Source organism: Cucurbita pepo, chromosome 19 (genome assembly GCF_057944985.1).
Source record: "Cucurbita pepo subsp. pepo isolate OVF chromosome 19, ASM5794498v1, whole genome shotgun sequence".
Classification (NCBI taxonomy): Eukaryota; Viridiplantae; Streptophyta; class Magnoliopsida; order Cucurbitales; family Cucurbitaceae; genus Cucurbita; species Cucurbita pepo.
The window spans coordinates 1647562-1667686 of NC_141816.1; the positions used below are offsets into that span (position 1 = coordinate 1647562).

At 38.9% G+C, this 20125-nt stretch overlaps 3 protein-coding genes across 5 annotated transcripts; 1 reads left to right on the forward strand and 2 right to left on the reverse strand.

Annotated features, from left to right (window-relative positions):
• Positions 1 to 1006: 1006 nt before the first annotated feature.
• Positions 1007 to 7165, forward strand: LOC111781727 (uncharacterized). Its single transcript, XM_023662415.2, has 8 exons — positions 1007 to 1621; positions 2742 to 2889; positions 2966 to 3116; positions 3214 to 3339; positions 3434 to 3514; positions 5003 to 5195; positions 5289 to 5559; positions 6637 to 7165. Exons 1-8 carry the CDS (start codon positions 1430 to 1432, stop codon positions 6882 to 6884), a joined length of 1410 nt encoding a protein of 469 aa, XP_023518183.1. The 5' UTR covers positions 1007 to 1429; the 3' UTR covers positions 6885 to 7165.
• A 955-nt stretch (positions 7166 to 8120) lies between these two features.
• On the reverse strand, positions 8121 to 11680 carry LOC111781962 (cell division control protein 2 homolog C). The gene is made up of 4 exons (XM_023662712.2): positions 10898 to 11680; positions 10714 to 10783; positions 10503 to 10641; positions 8121 to 8460 (listed from the first exon to the last, which is right to left on the reverse strand). Exons 1-4 carry the CDS (start codon positions 11511 to 11513, stop codon positions 8368 to 8370), a joined length of 918 nt encoding a protein of 305 aa, XP_023518480.2. The 5' UTR covers positions 11514 to 11680; the 3' UTR covers positions 8121 to 8367.
• An 868-nt stretch (positions 11681 to 12548) lies between these two features.
• On the reverse strand, positions 12549 to 19068 carry LOC111781725 (2,3-bisphosphoglycerate-independent phosphoglycerate mutase). 3 transcript variants are annotated; one of them, XM_087119965.1, is made up of 11 exons: positions 18877 to 19068; positions 18563 to 18743; positions 18235 to 18362; positions 17193 to 17343; positions 16886 to 17089; positions 16186 to 16610; positions 15334 to 15526; positions 15137 to 15232; positions 14569 to 14724; positions 13594 to 13781; positions 12549 to 13022 (listed from the first exon to the last, which is right to left on the reverse strand). In XM_087119965.1, exons 2-10 carry the CDS (start codon positions 18722 to 18724, stop codon positions 13617 to 13619), a joined length of 1680 nt encoding a protein of 559 aa, XP_086976091.1. In that variant the 5' UTR covers positions 18725 to 18743; positions 18877 to 19068; the 3' UTR covers positions 12549 to 13022; positions 13594 to 13616. The 3 variants fall into 3 exon arrangements, with proteins under 3 accessions (XP_086976091.1, XP_023518180.2, XP_023518181.2); XM_023662412.2 differs by lacking the exon at positions 12549 to 13022 and having other exon boundaries at positions 13416 to 13781; positions 18877 to 19067; XM_023662413.2 differs by lacking the exon at positions 12549 to 13022 and having other exon boundaries at positions 13416 to 13781; positions 18563 to 18763; positions 18877 to 19067.
• Between the last annotated feature and the right edge of the window lie 1057 nt (positions 19069 to 20125).

Sequence of the window (20125 nt, forward strand, 5' to 3'; positions counted from 1 at the left end):
AAAAAAAAAAAAACTATTAAATAAGAGTACAAATTTTATTGTGTATAAATATATGAATTTCAAAAAATATTTATATTAAATATAAAAAAATGATTATTTTGTAGGACTGATATTGTTAATTTTAAATTTTTAAATAAATGATGTCTATGGATGACGATAATAAAATTTTAATTTATAACATGGTTGCGATTAATTTGCTAAAAATAATATAATAGGGGTAGGCAAGTAATTTCACTTTGTACGACCATAATTATTTTTAAACATTATAGGCTCTTGTCACTTACTGGGCATTAAGTCATCCTCTCTCGTACTTATCTCGGAATTTTTAGACTTAACTGGTCCCGAAGTGCAATTAGTTGGTTCTCTACCTCTAACAAACTCGATACATATATGGGTCGGTCATAATAAACGTCTCGCTATTAGAGGGTAGCTGGGGACTCTCTAGTAGCCTTGACATAGTACTCTAGTAATATCATAAACATGAAGAGAGTGGCCTCGAGCCTGAACCAACTACGGTCATATGTGGTTCATTCATTAGAATGCTTCACTACTTCAAGTTAGTCGGCGACTATCTAGTAGTCCCAACAGGGTAACCTTATAACACGAAGAGACACATGAGTAATGCCATAAACACGTGAAGAGCGACTCCATGTATGAGTCAGTCACTCCTCACTACTATATGATAGACGACGACCTTGTAGCTGGTAGCCTGAACATAGTATATATTTAATTATTTTAAATAATAAAATATTAATAAAAATTTTGAAAACTCGGGTATTTTTGAAACATTTTTAAAAGTTCAAGACTATTTTTTAAACGAAATATTAACGGTGTTCAATATTATTTTTTTAAAAAAGTTTAATAAATATATATATATATATATATATATAAAAAAGTTTTTAAGGAATATTATTGATTTTTTATTTTTTTAATGGAGGGTATTTTAGTCAATTTGATATTATGTAATATATATATTTTTTTATATAAATTGGGATTTTAGAATTTTAAATCCTGTTCTTCGTGTTTCGTTTTCCCCCTTCTTCTTCATCGCTCATCTTCAAAGGTTTAGCGATGTCTGGTGTTCAATCCCATCCGACTTCACTTGGACTCCACTGACACACTCCAACTCCCAGCTCCGGCGGCCTCACTCCGCCGCCTCACCGGAGACACACTCCTTCATCTTCCCATTTTTACTTCCCGGTGAGTTTTTATCTGCTAGGGTTTCCGGATTTTCTAATTCAACCGCCATTTGCTTCGACATCCACGCGATTCAGTTTCTTTCGCCGATTGACTTCCTTCCGGAGTTTAAACCTTCTGTTTGTGAGGATTTGTGTAAGTAATTGGGGTTTTCTTTTGGAGGGTTATGTGAAATTCGCTCTTACTTTGAACGAGGAGAAGTAGAAGTGTTGTTGTTGTTGGGGGGAAACTCATGGAAGGGAGGAGGATTTCGGCGAGTCCTCGGCCTTGTTCTGGTCGGCGTATTTTGGCTAAGAAGCGGCAGCGGGTTGATGGGTTTGTTAATAGTGTGAAGAAGCTGCAGAGACGGGAGATTTGCTCGAAGCGAGATCGTGCTTTTAGTATGAGTAATGCGCAAGAGAGATTTCGCAACATGCGTTTGATGGTCTGTTCTTTTTCCTTTTGCATCTTGTGCTATTTGGCTGTTCTTTAGTGCATTACATACTTCTCCTCTCTCATTGCAGCTTCATTTTGTTTGGCTATAAGATGTTTTTTTTTTCAAGAAAAAACTCTAGCCCACTTCATTTTTGTTCCTCCTTCGCAGGATATCTCCTTCTTTGTTCTTTTTCCAGTTCGACTGATTTTGTGGGAAGCGTTTGGCCGATGCCTCTTTCACCCTTTCCCATTTCTGTTCATTTAGACAAAATGTTCCTTTACGTAGGATGTCTTAGATCGGGGCGTCGTTTTATCTATGGTTAAAGGGCTTTCCCTAGTGCGCTTCCCCTTCCAACGATGGATCCAATTTAATGACTTCACAGTGTTATTTCCTGATCTTGATAGTTTGAACACTTCAGCCTAACAAATTCTTTAGAAGAAATATAAAATTTTCTTGCGCTTAAATGTTGCTGATGGTCTCTTTGTTTTCCATTTCTAGAATCTTCTATTACAGATGGATTGAATGTGAATTTTATTTTTTCTTGGCCATGTTATTTTGTTGCTGTAAAAGGATAGGCACTCACGTCAAGGGAATTACGTTTGCATCACTAACTATTTAGTACATTCTGTTTGGCCATACTCTTGTGTATCTAAGTCATTTTGTTTATTGTTTTACTTATTCACCTCCACTCTCATTGAAGCTGGATTTTATATCTTGGTGTGGGCTAGATTTCCGTGATTAGTGTTTTGTGGTGTTTTGTGATGATTTTGTCACAAGGGATAACTTTGTTATTGTTGGAGAATTCTACTTGCGGAGTCCATTTGTTATCATGTGTCATGCTTTAGGTTGATTATTAAGAGTTATAGTTATAATTCACGGCATTAACAAGGCCCTGGATTTCTGCAAGTGATTGATGGTTGAATTGAATAGAAAATATGTAATAGCAGGAAGTTATGCTATTGAGATTTGGGCTGATATGACAGCTTTCCAAGCTGTTGAGAATATACTTAAGAATCTGCTACTATTGGACATTGGAAACTATTATACTCAAGTTTGATCCATGTGCTTGGAATTGACATAAATTACATGAATGTCGTTTTCTTTCTATTTAATCATTTAATCGTATCAGGAGGAATACGATACTCATGATCCAAAGGGGCATTGTTCACCAGTTTTACCTTTTCTAATGAAGAGGACCAAAGTAATAGAAATCGTTGCTGCACGTGATATTGTTTTTGCGCTCGCACATTCTGGTGTTTGTGCAGCTTTTAGTAGAGGTAACTACATTATGCCCTAGTGAGTCTTCTTAAACGAAAATTCCTGAATGACACGGGTTGGTTATTTCGTGTACAGAGACCAATGAAAGGATATGCTTCTTGAACGTCAGCCCTGATGAGGTCATTCGGAGTTTGTTTTACAATAAGAACAATGATTCACTTATCACAGTTTCAGTTTATGCTTCTGATAACTTCAGCTCTTTGAAATGCAGATCTACAAGGATTGAGTGCGTAAAATTCCATTGCTCGTGTTTGTATTATTCATTTTCTTCAATTCAATGCTTATATTTATCTCTTCTGATATTTCCTCCTTAAATCTACTAGATATATTCGAAGGGGCAAGCCTGATGCTGGTTTTGCACTTTTTGAGTCTGAATCGTTGAAGTGGCCTGGATTTGTCGAGTTTGATGATGTTAATGGGAAGGTTCTAACCTACTCTGCACAGGATAGGTAACTTCATTGTCTTTCTTTTATTTGTCTTTGTTTCATTTTATTCTTATTCTTATTGCAACTTGTTTCTTTTTTCCTGCTCTTTTGTTGTCAGCATATACAAGGTGTTTGACCTGAAAAACTATACCATGCTTTACTCCATATCAGATAAACATGTTCAAGAAATCAAGATCAGGTAATTCTCTCCTATTTTCTCTTAGTGTTGTGCAATGGAACAAAGAAAATTCAAGTCTTTAGATGACTCTTCTTGATTAATACAAGTGAGAGTTACTGAAAATTGAAGATAAATTTGAACGTCAAGATTATTTTCTAGCTTCAAGATGAAGCTCTTGATTAATTTGTGAATTAAATTAGTTTGTTTTCTTTTCTAGAAGACAGCCTAGCACCTATGTCATGCACCTCCACCTCCATCTACACCTATATGTACATTTGCTGTTTTTTTTTTTTTTTTTTTTTTTTGAATTTTCTTTTGAAGATGGTGCAGTTGTGTTTGCAATGTCATTCCTTGTGTACATTCTGTGCTTGTACTTTTTCAGTGGTGTACAGGAAGCACGAAAACTCTATTTTAGTTAGGTTGTGCATGTTGGACACATACTCATCTAGACACGCTCTGAATATATGTGTCTGACATGCAAAAACCAATGTCCAATTTCGTAAGGACAAAATACACGAAGTTAAAATTAATGAGTTCCAAGTCAGCAAACTAGTTATTGTCACACCATGTTTGCATTAGTCTACTGACGGTCAAATGACTTCAGGAACCATTTAGAACATTTTTCCAAACCTCAGGATTCATAGAACTTAACATCTAAAAACTTTTGGTATGGTTCGTTGCAGTATGCTGCTCTTTTGCAGAACTGTACATAGACCTAGATACATGTTGAGTTGAAAGGGATTACAATAAATTGTTGGAGTTTATATTATTTTAATTGAAGTTTTCCCTTTCCTCTCTCTCGTTCTTATATTATTTAGATTGTGGCAGCTGACCTAGTAGGTTTCTATGTAGTTGTCCTGGAGAAGATAGTGAGGGTGAGGCACGTCATATGTTAACTACAGAATAGTTCATAGGACTTGACTTCCAAAATATTTTGGTATGGTTCATTGCAGTATGCTGCCCTTTTGCAGAATTATACATAGGCCTATTGCCAATACATGGTTAGTTGAATGGGATTACGATAAATTGTTGGAAGTTTATAATTTAAATTTAGCTTTTCCTTCTCTCTCTCTCTCTCTCTAATATGAATTGGATTGTGGCAGCTGGCCTCTAGTTCTATGTAGTTGTTTGGGAGAACTTAGTGAGGGGTAGGCATATCGTATAGTAACTATAGAATAGTTCATAGAACTTGACATCAAATTCTTTTGGTGTGGTTCGTTGCAGTATGCTGCCCTTTTGCAGATTGTATGTAGACCTAGCGCCAATACATAATTAGTTGAAAGGGATTACGATAAATTGTTGCAAGTTTATAGTTTTAATTTAGTCCCCCCCTCATATGAGTTGGATTGTGGCAGATGATTCTGAAAATAATTCTGGTCCTTTTGGTCGTGTAATTAATTCAATTACAAAAGCCTTTGACTATAGAATTCCAGCCTTTCATTGCAACCCATGGGTTATAAGTTTGTTGGAGACAGAGTTGGTAATGACGCTATACTTTTATTACTGTAGCCCTGGGATCATGCTATTGATTTTCAATAGAGCTAGTAGCCACGTTCCTCTTAAGATTCTATCAATAGAAGATGGCACAGTTCTCAAAGCTTTCAACCATCTGCTTCATCGGAACAAGAAAGTGGACTTCATAGAACAATTTAATGAAAAACTTCTTGTGAAGCAAGAAAACGAGAATCTTCAAATACTTGATGTAAGTAAATGTTCTATTGGTTTGAAATTTTTATGATGCACATCTTGAGCTGGTTTGCTAAGTTATTTTTATGGATGTTGTCACTTTTTATAGGTTCGTAATGCTGAATTGATGGAAGTTAGCAGATCTGAATTTATGACACCATCAGCTTTTATCTTTCTATATGAAAACCAATTGTTTCTGACATTTCGAAACCGAACTGTGGCTGTCTGGAACTTTCGTGGGGAGCTTGTGACTTCATTTGAGGATCACCTTTTATGGCATCCAGACTGCAATACCAATAACATTTACATCACCAGTGATCAAGATCTCATTATATCCTACTGCAAAGCTGATGGGGATGATCATTGGATGGAAGGAAATGGTAATTCTTAATCCTATTCTCTGCCAAGATTTAAATCTTCGGTTCCACCATTGATCAATATGTGTTTCAAGAGCTGAAGGTGGTATTAACTTGTTTCCATCAGCCAACTTGAAACTGTTTTCTGATGTTTGTCTCGTTTCATGTGTATGATGTATGGATGCCAGAGTAATAGTGAAAATGAACCCTTGTGATTATTTTGTTATTTCCTTGCATGCTTTGGTGCTTTTCCCAAAGACATTTCACTGAGGATCAATCTGTATTTTTGTCTGACTGGGGAGTCAATTCTGCAGCATGATAATCATGGGATGGTGGATTAGAAATGTTGTGACCTAGAGATTTATGATGGCATCATCCTTTATCATAACTGTCTTCGAAAATTTTATTTGTCTCTCTTAACCAATTAGTTGAGTGAGATTCCCGTGTACTACTTGTCATTAGTTAGGATTCTTTCAATGAGTGCTTGGATTGAGAAGAAGGATTTCCTGTAGGATCTGGTGGGGGATCCCGTTTTGTCCAATGGTAGATTATGTCCAAGCCTACTTTGAGGGGATTAGGTATGGGAAGTTTGCTTCTTCAGGATGTGGCCGTGCATGCAAAACAGTTGTGACTTTTCCCCTTAAAACCAGGCTTTCTAGCTCAGGATTATTGTGAGCAAGTATGATTCTATTGATCAACTGGGATCTAATCTTAGGGTCAAAGGCCTCAGAGATTTGCAGAGATCTTTTGCTTTGGGAAACATGAAAATTTCCTCCTGTCTGAGGTTCCTTGTCAGGGATTGGTGGTTGATTTTCTTGTCGGAGGATTGTTGATGAAGAAAAAAAAAGCCCCTTTTATTGTGTCTCTTTCCCATCTTTATCACCAGTCTTTGCCGAAAGGTTATGCCCATGGCATCTGTTGTTATTTCTAGGGACTCTTTGGACTTTGGTTTTGGCTGGCCTTTGATCTGTAGAGATTGGAATTTACTACATTTTTTTTTTTGTGGGGTGGGTGGTGATCTTGCTTGAATAAATAGAAGTTGGGTGGGTATTCCACCACTATGATCATCTCTGATTTGGTGCCATTTATGTTTTGATGCAGCTGGTTCGATCAATATCAGCAACATCTTGACTGGCAAATGTCTGGCGAAGATTAATGCAAGCAATGGAAACCCCAAGGTTGAGGACTGCAGCTGCGCTGACATTTCGAAAAAGCAATGCAGTTCTTCACAGATGAGAAACACAGTTGCAGAGGCATTGGAAGATATCACTGCACTTTTCTATGACGAAGAGCGTAACGAGATATACACGGGTAACAAGAACGGTCTGGTACATGTGTGGTCTAACTGAAGAACTCATTTTTTTTATTTGTTTTTCTTTTTCTTTCTTTTCTTTTTTTTTCACTCCTGAAGTTTGTTTTAACATTGATCGAACTGATGATTTGATGATGATGATGATGATGAAAGGTCGGTTTATACTAATGCAGATTCGATGGTAGAATAATAGCTTGTGACAGTAGTTGATAGGTGTGTTTGCATTGTAACATTAATAGATTTTACTGTGTTATGTACCCTAGTGTAAAAATCTTCCTTGGCTTTACAAGCATAGTCAACAATTTAAGATTTCTGTCACTGAAATTTGCTTATGATTAGTAAGGTGTAAAACTCGAGTATAATTCAGAAGATTAGTCGATGACCAAAGTATATTTCTCGTTGAGGTTTGAGTTCGATGTCTATTCGACTTTGACTTTGTTTCAAATGGGATCATTTAAATTCATGAGGTTTAAGGGGAAATGGTTCTAAATGGTCTTTTTCATTTGATCTTCAGTTTTGACTAATAAAAAAAATGATATGATGATTACCCGGTAAATTATATGAACTTTATACTACTTTTTGGTGAATTATATGATAATTACTTGTTAAATTATATTAACTTTATACTACTTTTTGGTGATTAGACTGTTTGAGTTTTTAAAGGTAGCTGGGGAAAAGGAAGAAAAAGAAATAAGAAAGAAAAGAAATGACATACGCCCTTGAAAGGGTGGTTGCTTTTAGGTAAACCTCTTACTTGTCTCTTCATTGAAGGAGATTGATCTCGAGAGTTAGTCCAGTAAGTAAGGGGAGGTTACAGACCATTTGTACTTCTACAGAGAGTGCGGGCTTCTTCGATAGAAGAGATTTTATCTTGGCGGAGATTGACCCTGTAAGTTAGTCCAGTCAAAAAGGGGAGGATATAGACCGTTTGTACATCTACAAATAAAGTGCAAGCTTCTTTGATAGAAGAGCCGTTTCTTGGCAAATGGGTATATAGGACGCTTCTATTGACTGTTGTAAGTCTAATTAGTATTTTTTATAGAAGAAATCAATTATAGACACTAATATATTAGTGTTTTTTTTAGAATTTTAAGAAGGAAAGGATCAAAATAAATACCATTTTCGAAACTAAACATGGATTTATAATCTAATGAATTCCTTCTAACATTTATCTTTTATTGTCCAATTTTTGTAACAAGTCCTTCCTAAAACACTAAAAAATGTGGATGGACTCTACATTTCCTCCAATACTATCTTCCAATTCCTTCAAATCTATGAAGCAGCAGCCAAAGTGAGCTTATTATCATACAGAGTATTAAGATGAGACAACAACAAAATTCTTAATTTAAATTCACAAATACAAGTTGAAGTGCTTGCATTCACCAAGATGATGACAAGTTGACCGACTTTTTCAGATTACCACAAGAAACAAAACATTTCACATTTCACAAATCAATTAAGCATCACATCACATCACATCTATTACCATTTTCTATATTCTCTCACATTCTTTCAGCTGTCTAATACTGAGACTTGTCGAGGCTGTCAAAGTACGGATGCTCTAGAGCTGCCTTCGCTGAGATTCTATCTGCCGGATTATATGAAAGCATTTTCTGCATTTGCACAGAACAAAAAACAAATTAATACATAAGAGAGCATTACATGCAGGCAAAACCAGCAATTAGTAGTACTAGATGGAGAAGAACCAAAGGGCTCATAGACCATTTGATCCACGTTGCAGGCTTGCATCTCTATAACAATCATGCTCATTCTAGAATAGTGGCTATAAAATCTTTCTGAAAATTATTAACTAAGATGGTGAATGGGATATAAATGAAGATTCTTACTTCGAAGTAGTATACGAGCAACGCGAAAAAAAAAAAAAGTTCTATATTCTTTGTCATTGAACATCAAATGAAATTCATGGACAATGGAGGATAAATGAAATGGAAGTTTAGGATGTATCATTGTACAGAGAAAAAGAGAAAAAAAATCCTAGCCCTACATTCCTGATGACGGAATGAATAATGTTTTTTCACCTTATTCAAGTATGTTGGATAGTTTTCTTTTGATATTGTTAACCCTTGCCTAGATTAAACTTTAAAAGGATACAAAACTCTCGAATTGAGATTTGAGACTTGATGATCATGATGAGCTTATAACTGTAACAGAATGAAGTTTGTCCATTGAAGATAGAATTTCATAGTTTGATATCAAAATAAGCTAGATTCTAATCTTGCACTGCTGTCATGCTTAGGCCAACCGCCCAAGGTTGATAACAGCAGCTTAGCAATGTCATCAACAACGGTAACAAGATCCCCCACTAAGGTATGGATGAAAATGAACTTTTAGAAGAATAGCTAGTTTTGGTTGATGAACACCTCAGCATTGACCTTTCTCTAATGATCTAAAAAGTAGACAGGCCATATCTTCCGGAGGACCAACCTGATGAAGAAGATAACGGTTGGCAGCAGGAAAGAATGGAACCTTCGAGGAACATTGGGTGCCTCCACAATAGTTGAATGAACAGTAAGGTACATAAGCTAGCATAGTATCCTCTCAATTCTATTTCGAAAGACATTGAGCGACAAGAGAGGAGAGCACTTTTAACAGTAAGAAAGGTGTGACTTAATAACCGATATAAGTAGATTTTCTAGTAATAGACAAGAGGTTAACTATGGATGACTTGATTGCATAACAAAAGTCTACTCCTGAAAACAAGATGGTGTAAGTAGTTTCCAATGCGATAAGAGGGTTATGGCTTAGAGGCATCAATTGCAATCCAAACGAAAAAGGGATGCTGAGTAGCTGCTATAAAAGCTCCATCCTTATGAAATATGAGTAGCTAGTATAGGAATTAGACAAAGTAGTCATTAATTGTGTAAGAGGCAAAGCTCACCGCTAGCAGATATTATCTTCTTTGAGCTTTTCATTTCGAGTTTCCCCTCAAGTTTTTAAAACGCGTATGTTAAATAGAGGTTTCCACACCCTTATAAGGAATTGTTTGTTCCCCTCTCCAACCAATGTGGGTTCTCACAATCCACCCCTTGGGGGCCAACGTCCTCGCTGGCATACTGTCCGGTGCCGGACTCTGGTACCATTTGTAACAGCCCAAGCCCACCGTTAGCAGATATTGTTCTCTTTGGGCTTTTCCTTTGGGATTTCTCCTCAAGGTTTTAAAACACGTCTATTAGTGAGAGATTTTCACACCCTTATAAGGAATGCTTCGTTCCCATCCCACATCAGTCGGATGTCACAAATTGAGTTTCACAAATCTGATAAGATGAGAAGAAATTGAACTTCAGCAGTGGCATATCAATGGATCAATCCCAAGAAACCAAGTAAAAATGTGACCTTCACCCTGTTGGTTATCTCAACGAAGAAGGTAGTTACTTTAGCTCCTAAAAGTTGAAAGGCAACTGAATAAAGTCACTCCTATGTTTACTAGCTTCAGCTTCCATCCCGTGTACAATTGATTTTGTTTCTAATACAATAAAATCCTCTGCTAATGAGTGCCCAAAAATCTGCCACAATTGTTTTTGTAAGGCTAAGAAGTTACCCAGATAGAGTTGGTTCTCTGTCGGTAACTGTTTTATCGATTTAAGCAATGTTCAAAAGGAGTTCTTAAAATATAAAGAGGAACAAGCAAAATTACCGAGAGAAGGTCAGCACCCTCGGGTTCCAGGGATGGAACTGCACGGGTCAGATTCTGCGGTTCCCATTGAGGGTAGACATGCCAGTCCCGCAAAGAACTAACTCCAGGCCACTGTTTCTCGGTGGGGGTACCTAGAAGCCTATGAGATAAAACGTCAGACACGTACAGGACTACGAAGCTGTACGAGAAAAAGGAAAAGGAAATTAAGTACCTAAAAATGTGGAGCAACTGCTGAAACTCAGAATCTCCGGGGAACAGGGCCTGCCTTCTCACCATTTCAGCTGGCATTTTACCGAACAATGGATAGAAATTAGTGAGTAATATGATCGATCAATAAAGACGAAGGAAGCGGTGGCTAATTGACTATTACGATGATTATAAGTGTAAGGAATTACCGAAGATGCAACCAACAGACCACATATCGACAGCAGTGGAGTAATGAGTGGATCCAAGGAGAACCTCAGGAGCACGGTACCAGAGAGTAACAATCTCATGAGTGTAGCTCTTAAGAGGGACAGTAAAAGCACGGCCAAGGCCAAGATCGGCAATCTTCAGAATACCCTTACCCTGATCCAGAAGAAGATTCTGCGGTTTCAGGTCACGATGGAGAACGCCATGACTATGACAATGCGCAACACCCTTACAGAGTTGAAACAAGAAACTCTGAACAAGGGAAGAAGGAAGAGGCCTAGGGTTGGGTCCCTTGCGATGCGAATCGATGTACTTCTTGAGATCAGTATCCAGATACTCAAATACAAGGTAGAGAAGAGGCTTACCACTTTTATGGTGGTGAACGTGCTCAACGCAGAGAAGACGAACAACATAGAGAGACTGAGAGAGCAATTGGAGAAGAGAAACCTCACGAAGCGCCGTCGGTGGAACTCCTTCTTCGTCCATTTCAAGGCGAGTTTTCTTCAGAGCAACAAGTTGGCCAGTTTCCTTATCTTTGGCCTTGTACACCTTCCCGTAAGTTCCTTCTCCGACCTTTTCGAGCTTCTCGTACTTCTCCATGGCAGCTGAAGATTCCGATTCTGATTCTTCTTCTTCTTCTTCTTCTTCCTGCTGTGGAAATGGATTGAAAATGATGAACCTGCTTTTCTGGATCGGATCGTGAGACCGAGAAATTGTGAAAAAGCAACGAACCCTAAAATGGCTCTCAAATTTCGAAAACGCTCCCTCTCTCTCTCTCTCTCTCTCCACTTTTTTTTCAAATTTATAAAAAAAGGAGGGAAAAAACACAACCAGTTAGATCCATACATGCCACGTGGCGCCTCCCAGTGATCTGGCTGTTACTTTTTTTTTTTTTTTTTTTTTTTTTTTTTTTTTTAAATATCCCAACAAGAAATTGATTTTCGCCTTTATTTTCTTTATCACACAATTGAATTTTTTGAGAAATTAAATGCATAAACATACATATTTTAGTAGCGTTCTTCAAGGTGGTGTCGTTTGGGTGGAGCTTGTCGATGAATGTCGGTTGATTAAGTATAGAGTTATACCCTCTAATAGCAAATAATCGAAAAAGTTTGTGTTGTGAGTAATCGTCCACTTGATCGTTACTGTTCCAACACAATTGTCTACGAATAGGGGTTTCAAAAAAATGATAGCTTGTGTTGTGGGTAGTCGCGTAGCTGATCGTCACTGCTCCAACACAATTGTCAAAGAAGTGGGGTTGTAGGAAATTACTAGCTCGTGTTGTGGGTAGTTGTGCAGTTGTCCGTCACAAATGTCGGAGGAGTGGGATTTTAGGAAATAATAGCTCGTGTCGTGGGTAGTTGCATAGTGGATCGTCACCGCTCCAACACAATTATTGGAGAAGTGGGATTTCAGAAAATCGTAGCTCGTGTTGTGGGAAGTAGCACAGTTGATCATTACCACTCCAACACAATTGTCTGAGAATAGGAGTTTCGAACATTAATATCTTGTGTTGAGGGTAGTCACACAGTTGATCACCATCCTCCAACACTGTTGTCAGAGAAGTGAGGTTTCGGGAAATGGTAGCTCATGTTATGGGTAGTTGCACAGTTGATCATTATTGCTCCGACATAGTTGCTAGAAAAGAACAATGTTTTAAAAATAGTAGCCGGTGCTACGAGTAGTCATATGGTTAATGGTCACTCCTTCGACATAGTTGTTATAATGGATTAAATGTAGGTTTTTTTTTGTCAAGAAATTTTTTGAGGCTTGGCTATAAATAGCCGAGCTCAGCCGCCTTTTGCCCTCCACTCACAGACACGGAGCCCTAGACCAGCCGCCGCCCCGTCCAGTCACTCGAGCCGCACCACCCTCCTTTCTTCTCCCTATCTCCTGCGTTTGTCTTTCCTCTCCTCCGACCACCGCACGCTGCCGTCCACCTCTCGTCCCACGCCAATGCTGCCTCTCCTTCACGCTCGGCCGGTCAGACCGCTGTCGGACGAGCCACATTGACGCGGGACGCCGTTGCTCGCCGGAAGAGCCTTCCTCCGCGCGTTGCTCACGCTGCTTCACCAGGCCGCCGGTCACCGCCGCAGAATCTTTGCCAAACTGCAGGGAAATAACGGTTAGTTTTGCAAAGACTCGGAATTTTATGCTTGATTTCGATTTTGAGTTGTGACGTACCACTCACATTCCCTTATAAAAGTTTTGGTGCACCACTCACATTCCCTTATAAAAGTTTTGGTGCACCAGCCCGAGTGATCGAAGATGAACTAAGATCATATCCAACCTTCTAGTAGGAGTATGGCGAGTGATAAAGCCCTAAGCCCTATAACTTTTAGATCGTTGTGCTATGTGTAGTTTAGATTGGTTTGTAGGTATTCAAATGTACATTCGATCAGTTTTTTTTTGTTTAGTTCTAACACAATAGATTGGTGAGAAGAATTAGATGCTCGAGCTTCGGTTAGAATATATGTCTAAATCAGCCGATGCTCAAGTAACTAGAGTCAACAAAATTTATTGATTGAACTAATATCTTCTTTTCATGGTCTGGTTAACATGGATAGACCCACAAATAAACATGAATCCAAAGATCAAAACCAGTACTTATTCAACAACCTAGCAACATTGCTAGTTTTCTCGCACGGTTAATCCTAAAGACATAACGTTACTCGAATACCTTTAACTTTCCATGTCGCTCACTTAGTTATCGACGACTTCAATTAGGGTTGTCTCGTAGTCGCTTGGAGCTTCATACCCATGGAGATTGATAACAGTTGCAGCAACATTGGCAAGCCCTCCATCAGGAACATCCTTACGGAATCGGACTCCAGGGGCCAGTCCCGGACCTCCAATTGCAATAGGAACCTACAGTTCAAAGATCCAATCAAAACAAATTCAGGACACCTTTCATTGCCACAAAAATCCGCCCAAGCGTTTCCAAACTGTTTTGAAGAATAGCTTCTATAGAACATAAATGGCACTATTATTCTTCAAGCTTAAGATCAGTGATTTCTTTCAAATGTACCGTCACTATGAGATCCTACACCGGTTGGGAAGGAGAACGAACATTCTTAATAAGGGTGGAAAGGAGAACGAAACATTCCTTATAAGGGTGTGAAAACTCCTCCCTAGCAGACATGTTTTAAAGAGCTTGAGGGAAAACTCGAAAGGGAGCCCAAAGAGAACAATATTTGCTAGCGGTGGGTTTGAGTCGTTACAAATTGTATAAGAGCCAGACACCGAGTGATGTCTCAGCGAGAAGGCTAAGTCTCGAAGGGGGTGGGCACAAGTGTGCCAGCAAGGACGCTGGGCTCTGGAAGGGGGTGGATCCTGAGATCCAACATCGGTTGGGGAGGAGAACGAAGCATTCTTTATAAGGGTGTGGAAATCTCTCCCTAACAGACGAGTTTTAAAAACCTTGAGGAAAAGCCTAAAAAGGCAAGTCTAAACAGGACAATATGTGCTAGCGGTAGACTTGGGATGCTATAGTCACTCTTCGATCCATTCTTGAAAATAGATTTAAAAACAGATTTGAAAACAGAAACAAAATACTCCAAGAAGAACCTTATTTACAATCCCTACTAGCTGTTTGTCTTGGTTCTACAAGTAATCTAGTACCCATATGAAATTTACTGGTAAGAGCCAAACTTACTGGCTGAAGAGTGTGAGAGGTCAGGATTTGAATTTTGCCATTTTTGTCAAGAAGAGGCTGCCCTGACTTGTTTCTCTTCACCATATCCTCCGCATTTCCGTGATCTGCAGTAACAACGTATATTCCCCCTACTTGTTCGATTGCGTCGAGGATAATCTGCAACCATACTCTAAAAAAGTGAGCAATGGGGAAAGGACGACAAAAACGATTAATGGTACAGGCACGAAACTCGTGACTCTTTGGTGGACAGTGTTTTTCAGTTCGAGATGCACTATAGAGCAGTAGCCATCCAAGGCTTAAGCACAAGGCACAAAAGAAAAAATGTTGAACATTAAGATGATGAGAAAGTATACGAAAATGAAAGAAGCTAGGCTTGAGGTGCACATCACAATTAACGGAGCCTCACGTCTTTGAAATGAGGCACAGAGGTCGCACCGAGCTTAAGACATGCACCTCTGCGGGCTTTTTAGAACATCGCTCGTAGACATGGATATAGAAACAAAAAGCTTTGCATGTCCGAGAAAAAGGAATGCCAGAATCAAATGTCTCAAGCAATAAAATCACATACTTTTACGGCATCATCAGCAGCCTTGCAAGCTACAACTGTGGCCTCAATATCACCAGTGTGTCCGACCATGTCACCGTTCGGCAGGTTAACACGTACCTATTTCCAACATGTGAACCAACATGCTAACAAGTTAGAACAAAGTTAGAACAAAATCAAACTAATATATTCAACTGACAAGTGAAAAGCTCATTACGTACCTGATGGAATTTTCGGCTAAGAATAGCATCTCGTGCCTTCTCAGCAATCTCTATGGCCTTCATCTTTGGCTTAACATTAAAGGTGATCCCAGAATCACTAGGAATCTCCACATATTCCTCCATTTCTGGGTTAAAATATCCAGAACGGTTTCCATTCCAGAAGAATGTAACATGGCCAAACTTGACGGTCTCACTGTATTAGAGAGGGGAAAATAGTTCACATCACAATTAGCCAAGTAAAGCTAAGATTGCATAGGTGAACAAAGCATTCTTATAAGAATGTAAAAATCTCTCCCTAGCAAACGCGTTTTAAAAACCATGGGGGAAAGTCCGAAAGGGAAAGCTCAAAGAGGATAATATCCACTAGAGGTATGCTTGGGCCGTTACAAATGGTATTAGAGCCGGACACCAGGCAATGTGCTAGCGAGGAGGCTGAGTCCCGAAAAGGGGTGGATACGAGGCGGTGTGCCAGCAAGAACACTAGGCCCCAAAGGGGGTGGATTGTGGAGAATCTCACGTCAATTGGAGAAGGGAACGAGTGACAGCGAGGACATTGGGCTCTGAAAGAGATGGATTGTTAGATCCTACATCTCTTAGGGAGGTGAACGAAGCATTCTTTATAAGGGTGTGGAAACCTCTCCCTATTAGATGCGTTTTAAAAACCTTGAGGGAAAGCTCAGGGAGGACAATATCTGCCAGTAGTGGGTTTGGACCGTTGCAAAGAGCATTTGTGATTTTACAGATCTAAAACTGACTTGTGCTACACAGATGCAAAAGTATATGAATATATAAACCAATCAGATCTTAGTACCAGTCAAAGAAACAACACATAATAGCTTGGCTACTGCTCACCTGCAAGCAAAGGTCCGAACACCATTGTGCACAAGATATTCCCCAGATGTTCTCTCAATCTCTGGGGGGGAGACAAGGTAATGGCTTGGAAGCTTCAACTCACCATCATACTGAAGCATTCCAGCATAACGAATTTTAGGGACCCTAACTCGGTCAAATTTATCAAAATCTTCATATTCGAGGGCCTTGGCGATCATAACCATCCGATCTGCTCTAAAATTAAAGGTGACTACTGCATCTCCATCCACTATTGGGCCCACAGACTTCCCGCTATCATCAACTATGACAAATGGAGGGAGATATTGATCACTTGCTTTGGTTTCCTCTCTCAATTTCTTCACAGCTTCAACGGCACTTTTGAACTTGTATGGTGCTTCGCCAAGTACTTGTGCGTCCCATCCTCGCTTCACAACTTCCCAATCATTCTATAATTTGAAGTAACAAAAACAGTTGGGACTTAGATAGAATGATTCTAACAAGCAATTTTCCACATGTAGTGACGAACGGTAAGCTTACTATTCCGACTACGGCGTGATATGATAACAGATTTATAATTATTTGAAATGAATATTTTTCGATGTTTAACATACATATAGACTTTTTTCAAAAGCATATGGCATATCATGACCCACTCTCCTCACTCGTTGCAAATTGGTGGTATTGTGATCATACAAGTAAATTTACTCGGACAAAGATGTACCTCATATCGATCCATTGTCACATACATACGGCCTCCACCAGATGCGATTTGTGCATCGACCCCGCTCTCACGTAGTTTGGCAAGGTCATTTTCAAGAGTTTCTACAAATCCCACACTCGAACCATCCAAAACATCACGCCCATCAGTAAGTATATGGACACGGATTCTTTTAGCCCCATTCTCACTTGCTCCTTTGAGTAATAACTACATAGATCAAAACGTTAATAAGTGCGCATAAATGACAGACTAATAAATTGGAGAAGACATATGGAAGGTAGAGAAACAATATGAAAACTTAAGCACTTACCTGTAACTGATCTATCCTAGAGTGCACTCCACCATCACTCAATAATCCTATAAGATGCAATGTGCCGGTTTCAAAGGATTGCTTGATGTATTTGAAACCTTCTCCTTCATATATTTTTCCAGAGGCAAGAGCAAGGTCAACAAGCTTTGCACTGCATCCAAAACAATTTCATTTCAAGTTTCAGTAATGGAAAAAGAACTGTGAGGCCATAAAATCAAATTCTTCCTTTCCTCTATTGTTTAAATATGCTTGTTGCAATTCAAAGAACTCATAACCTATACATACGGCCACGGAGGAAGCCTTTTGTAACAGCCCAAGTCCACCGCTAGCAGATATTGTCCTCTTTGGACTTTCCCGATGGGTCTGCTAGGGAGAGGGTGTCTCCTCCCCAACCGATGTGAGATCTCACAATCCACCCTCATTCGGGGCCTAGCGTCCTTGTTGGAACTCGTTCCCTTCTCCAATCGATGTGGGACCCCCCAATCCACCCCTCCTTCGGGGCCAGTTTCCTTGCTAGCACACTGCCTCGTGTCCACCCCCTTCGGGGCTCAGCTTTCTCGTTGGCACATCACCCGGTGTCGGGCTCTAATGCCATTTGTAATGGCCCAAGCCCACCGCTAGCAGATATTGTCCTCTTTGGGCTTTCCCTTCCGAGCTTCCCCTCAAGGTTTTTAAAACGGGTCTGCAAGGGAGAGGTTTCCGCACCCTTGTAAAGAATGTTTCGTTCTCCTCCACAACCAACATGGGATCTCACACCTTTCATCTACTCCAACTTTCAAATATTCTTTTTGTTTTTCTAATAGAAAAATGTCTCTCTAGTTTAGTAACCGAGCAACAGTACAGAAATATGAATAATGTGTCTTTTATAGTCTTAAAACAAGTACTTTCCCCCTCTACTCAATAACTTGCACAAGATTTCTTCTACTGCCACAGGTAAGATGGAAATCTCTAGTTCCAAATCAGATAAACATAGTGAAATGACCGTCCATGTACCAATAAAAAATGCTGCAAAACAATAAGACCAATAATAAGATAAGCTCACCCTTGAGCATAGATACGTCCAGCACCAAGCGCGTTATGTCCGACCTCGCTGTTGCCCATGTCATCTTCTGTAGGAAGTCCTACTGCCTTTCCATGTGCCCTGATCAGCCTCCATCTCTCAGGGGCGCCCTATCAGAATCAGTAGATAATCGATCAATACATTCAAAAAACAGCCAAATGAATATTTGAAGGTCACCATTCACTCGTTTAGATTAAAGAAACCAACAGCAAGAAAAACCTCAAAATCTGAGGGGAAGAACACCATTTCTAATCCAAAATGGGCACCACAAACATGAATCGACAAGGACGAATCCATAACATTAAACTACCTTCTTAAGGGAATCCATGGTGGGAGTTTCGGCGACATGGATACAGTTATAGCGATCAGGATCAGCTTCGCCCCACCCATCCAAAACAATAAGAGCTACCGTCTTATCCTTAGGAAGCTTAGGATGATCCGGCAACTTCCACGAGAATCCAGAACTCCCCATCGATCTCCGATCAAATTAGCTCCGAAAAACAAGAACACACTTAAGAAAACCATTACAGACGAACAAATCGCAATCAATAAGCTACTAACCCGGACAAAAACAGGGGAGAATCGAATCCATGAAGCAAAAGAAAAATCGAACAAGCAACTTACAAAGAACGTAGAATCAGCAGCGAATCAAAAGGCCAACAGGAGAGGTAAAAGCCAGTACCCGACCTTTTTCAGCACAAATCCAACCGAACGGGTATATAAAAGAAGATCAGGGATTGAAAATGGAGGACGCCTAAAGAGATGCTTCGAGAACGCGAGCGGATTTCATGCCGTTTGATCCAGAATTTGTGGGGATTGAATCACTGCCTTACATGTCTTTGTCAGTGTGTTAGTTTTACATCTCTCCGGGACGACACTTGTCACACCTCACGGCTATATTTTTTTTATAAAAAAATTAGCACTTTATTAGTATTATATTGTCGACCCAAAAAAAACAAAAATTAATAATATATTATTACAAATTTTAATTTATTAAAATATTCTTGAATTTTAATTTAAACTATTAAAATTTTAATAATATCTTTAAATTTCTTATATATATATATATATATATATATATATATATATATATATATATATATATATATAAAACAGAGTAGAGATACCGGGTATCAAACTCTGTACCTCTTGCATGCAAAGCAAGCGCTCTACTATGTGGGCTACATCCCCTGTTTGCTTGAGGGTGTGGAAACCTCTCCCTATAGACGTGTTTTAATATCGTGAGGATAATGGCGATATGTAACGGGTCAAAGTGGACAATATCTGTTAGCGGTGGGCTTGAGCTGTTACAAATGGTATTAGAGGTAGTCACCGAATGGTAGGATGCACTAGTTGGAGTAGGGCTAGACTCTCACTATAGTAGACATGTTTTAAAATCGTGAAGCTGACGACGATGCGTAACAGATTAAAGCGAACAATATCTATTAGCGATGAAGTTAAGCTGTTATAGAAAACTTATAGATTAAAATGATCGATGCTATCTCGATGTTTAGTCACAATTTGGTCCGATAGTTTCAACTTAATTCTAATTTAGTCGAGGTTATTTTTGAAGTTTAAATCTTGCTTATTTAATTTGATTTCATACACGAGAAGTAGTTCACAGATTCTCTCTCTCCCACTCAAAAACTATTAATTTTCTCGATTTTTTACTCAATCGAGACAATTTAAAAACATTGGATTAAATCGAAAACTTGTGGTATAAAAATTTGAACTTCCAACTTTAAAGAAATTAGTATATGTTAAGTTAATTACGGTTGAGTTACGCTCATTTTAACGGGAAGTTTTAGACCTAAAATAGAGAATAGGTGGAAGGTAAGGTTTAGATCTAAAGTAGGGATCACTCGTAAATAAT

What these genes read in the sequence shown, in the direction of transcription:
- LOC111781727 (XM_023662415.2), top strand. Translation starts at nt 1,430, where the DNA reads ATGGAAGGGAGGAGGATTTCGGCGAGTCCTCGGCCTTGTTCTGGTCGG. An exon ending in ACCTACTCTGCACAGGATAG is followed by an intron (nt 3,340 to 3,433) that starts GTAACTTCATTG and finishes TTTTGTTGTCAG; the next exon opens with CATATACAAGGTGTTTGACC. An exon ending in GTTCAAGAAATCAAGATCAG is followed by an intron (nt 3,515 to 5,002) that starts GTAATTCTCTCC and finishes TTATTACTGTAG; the next exon opens with CCCTGGGATCATGCTATTGA.
- LOC111781962 (XM_023662712.2), bottom strand. Translation starts at nt 11,513, where the DNA reads ATGGAGAAGTACGAGAAGCTCGAAAAGGTCGGAGAAGGAACTTACGGG. An exon ending in CAGTTGCTCCACATTTTTAG is followed by an intron (nt 10,642 to 10,713) that starts GTACTTAATTTC and finishes TTTATCTCATAG; the next exon opens with GCTTCTAGGTACCCCCACCG. An exon ending in AGGGTGCTGACCTTCTCTCG is followed by an intron (nt 8,461 to 10,502) that starts GTAATTTTGCTT and finishes GTGCAAATGCAG; the next exon opens with AAAATGCTTTCATATAATCC.
- LOC111781725 (XM_087119965.1), bottom strand. Translation starts at nt 18,724, where the DNA reads ATGGGGAGTTCTGGATTCTCGTGGAAGTTGCCGGATCATCCTAAGCTT. An exon ending in CTAGGATAGATCAGTTACAG is followed by an intron (nt 17,090 to 17,192) that starts GTAAGTGCTTAA and finishes TGATCTATGTAG; the next exon opens with TTATTACTCAAAGGAGCAAG. An exon ending in TTAGCCGAAAATTCCATCAG is followed by an intron (nt 15,233 to 15,333) that starts GTACGTAATGAG and finishes TGTTGGAAATAG; the next exon opens with GTACGTGTTAACCTGCCGAA.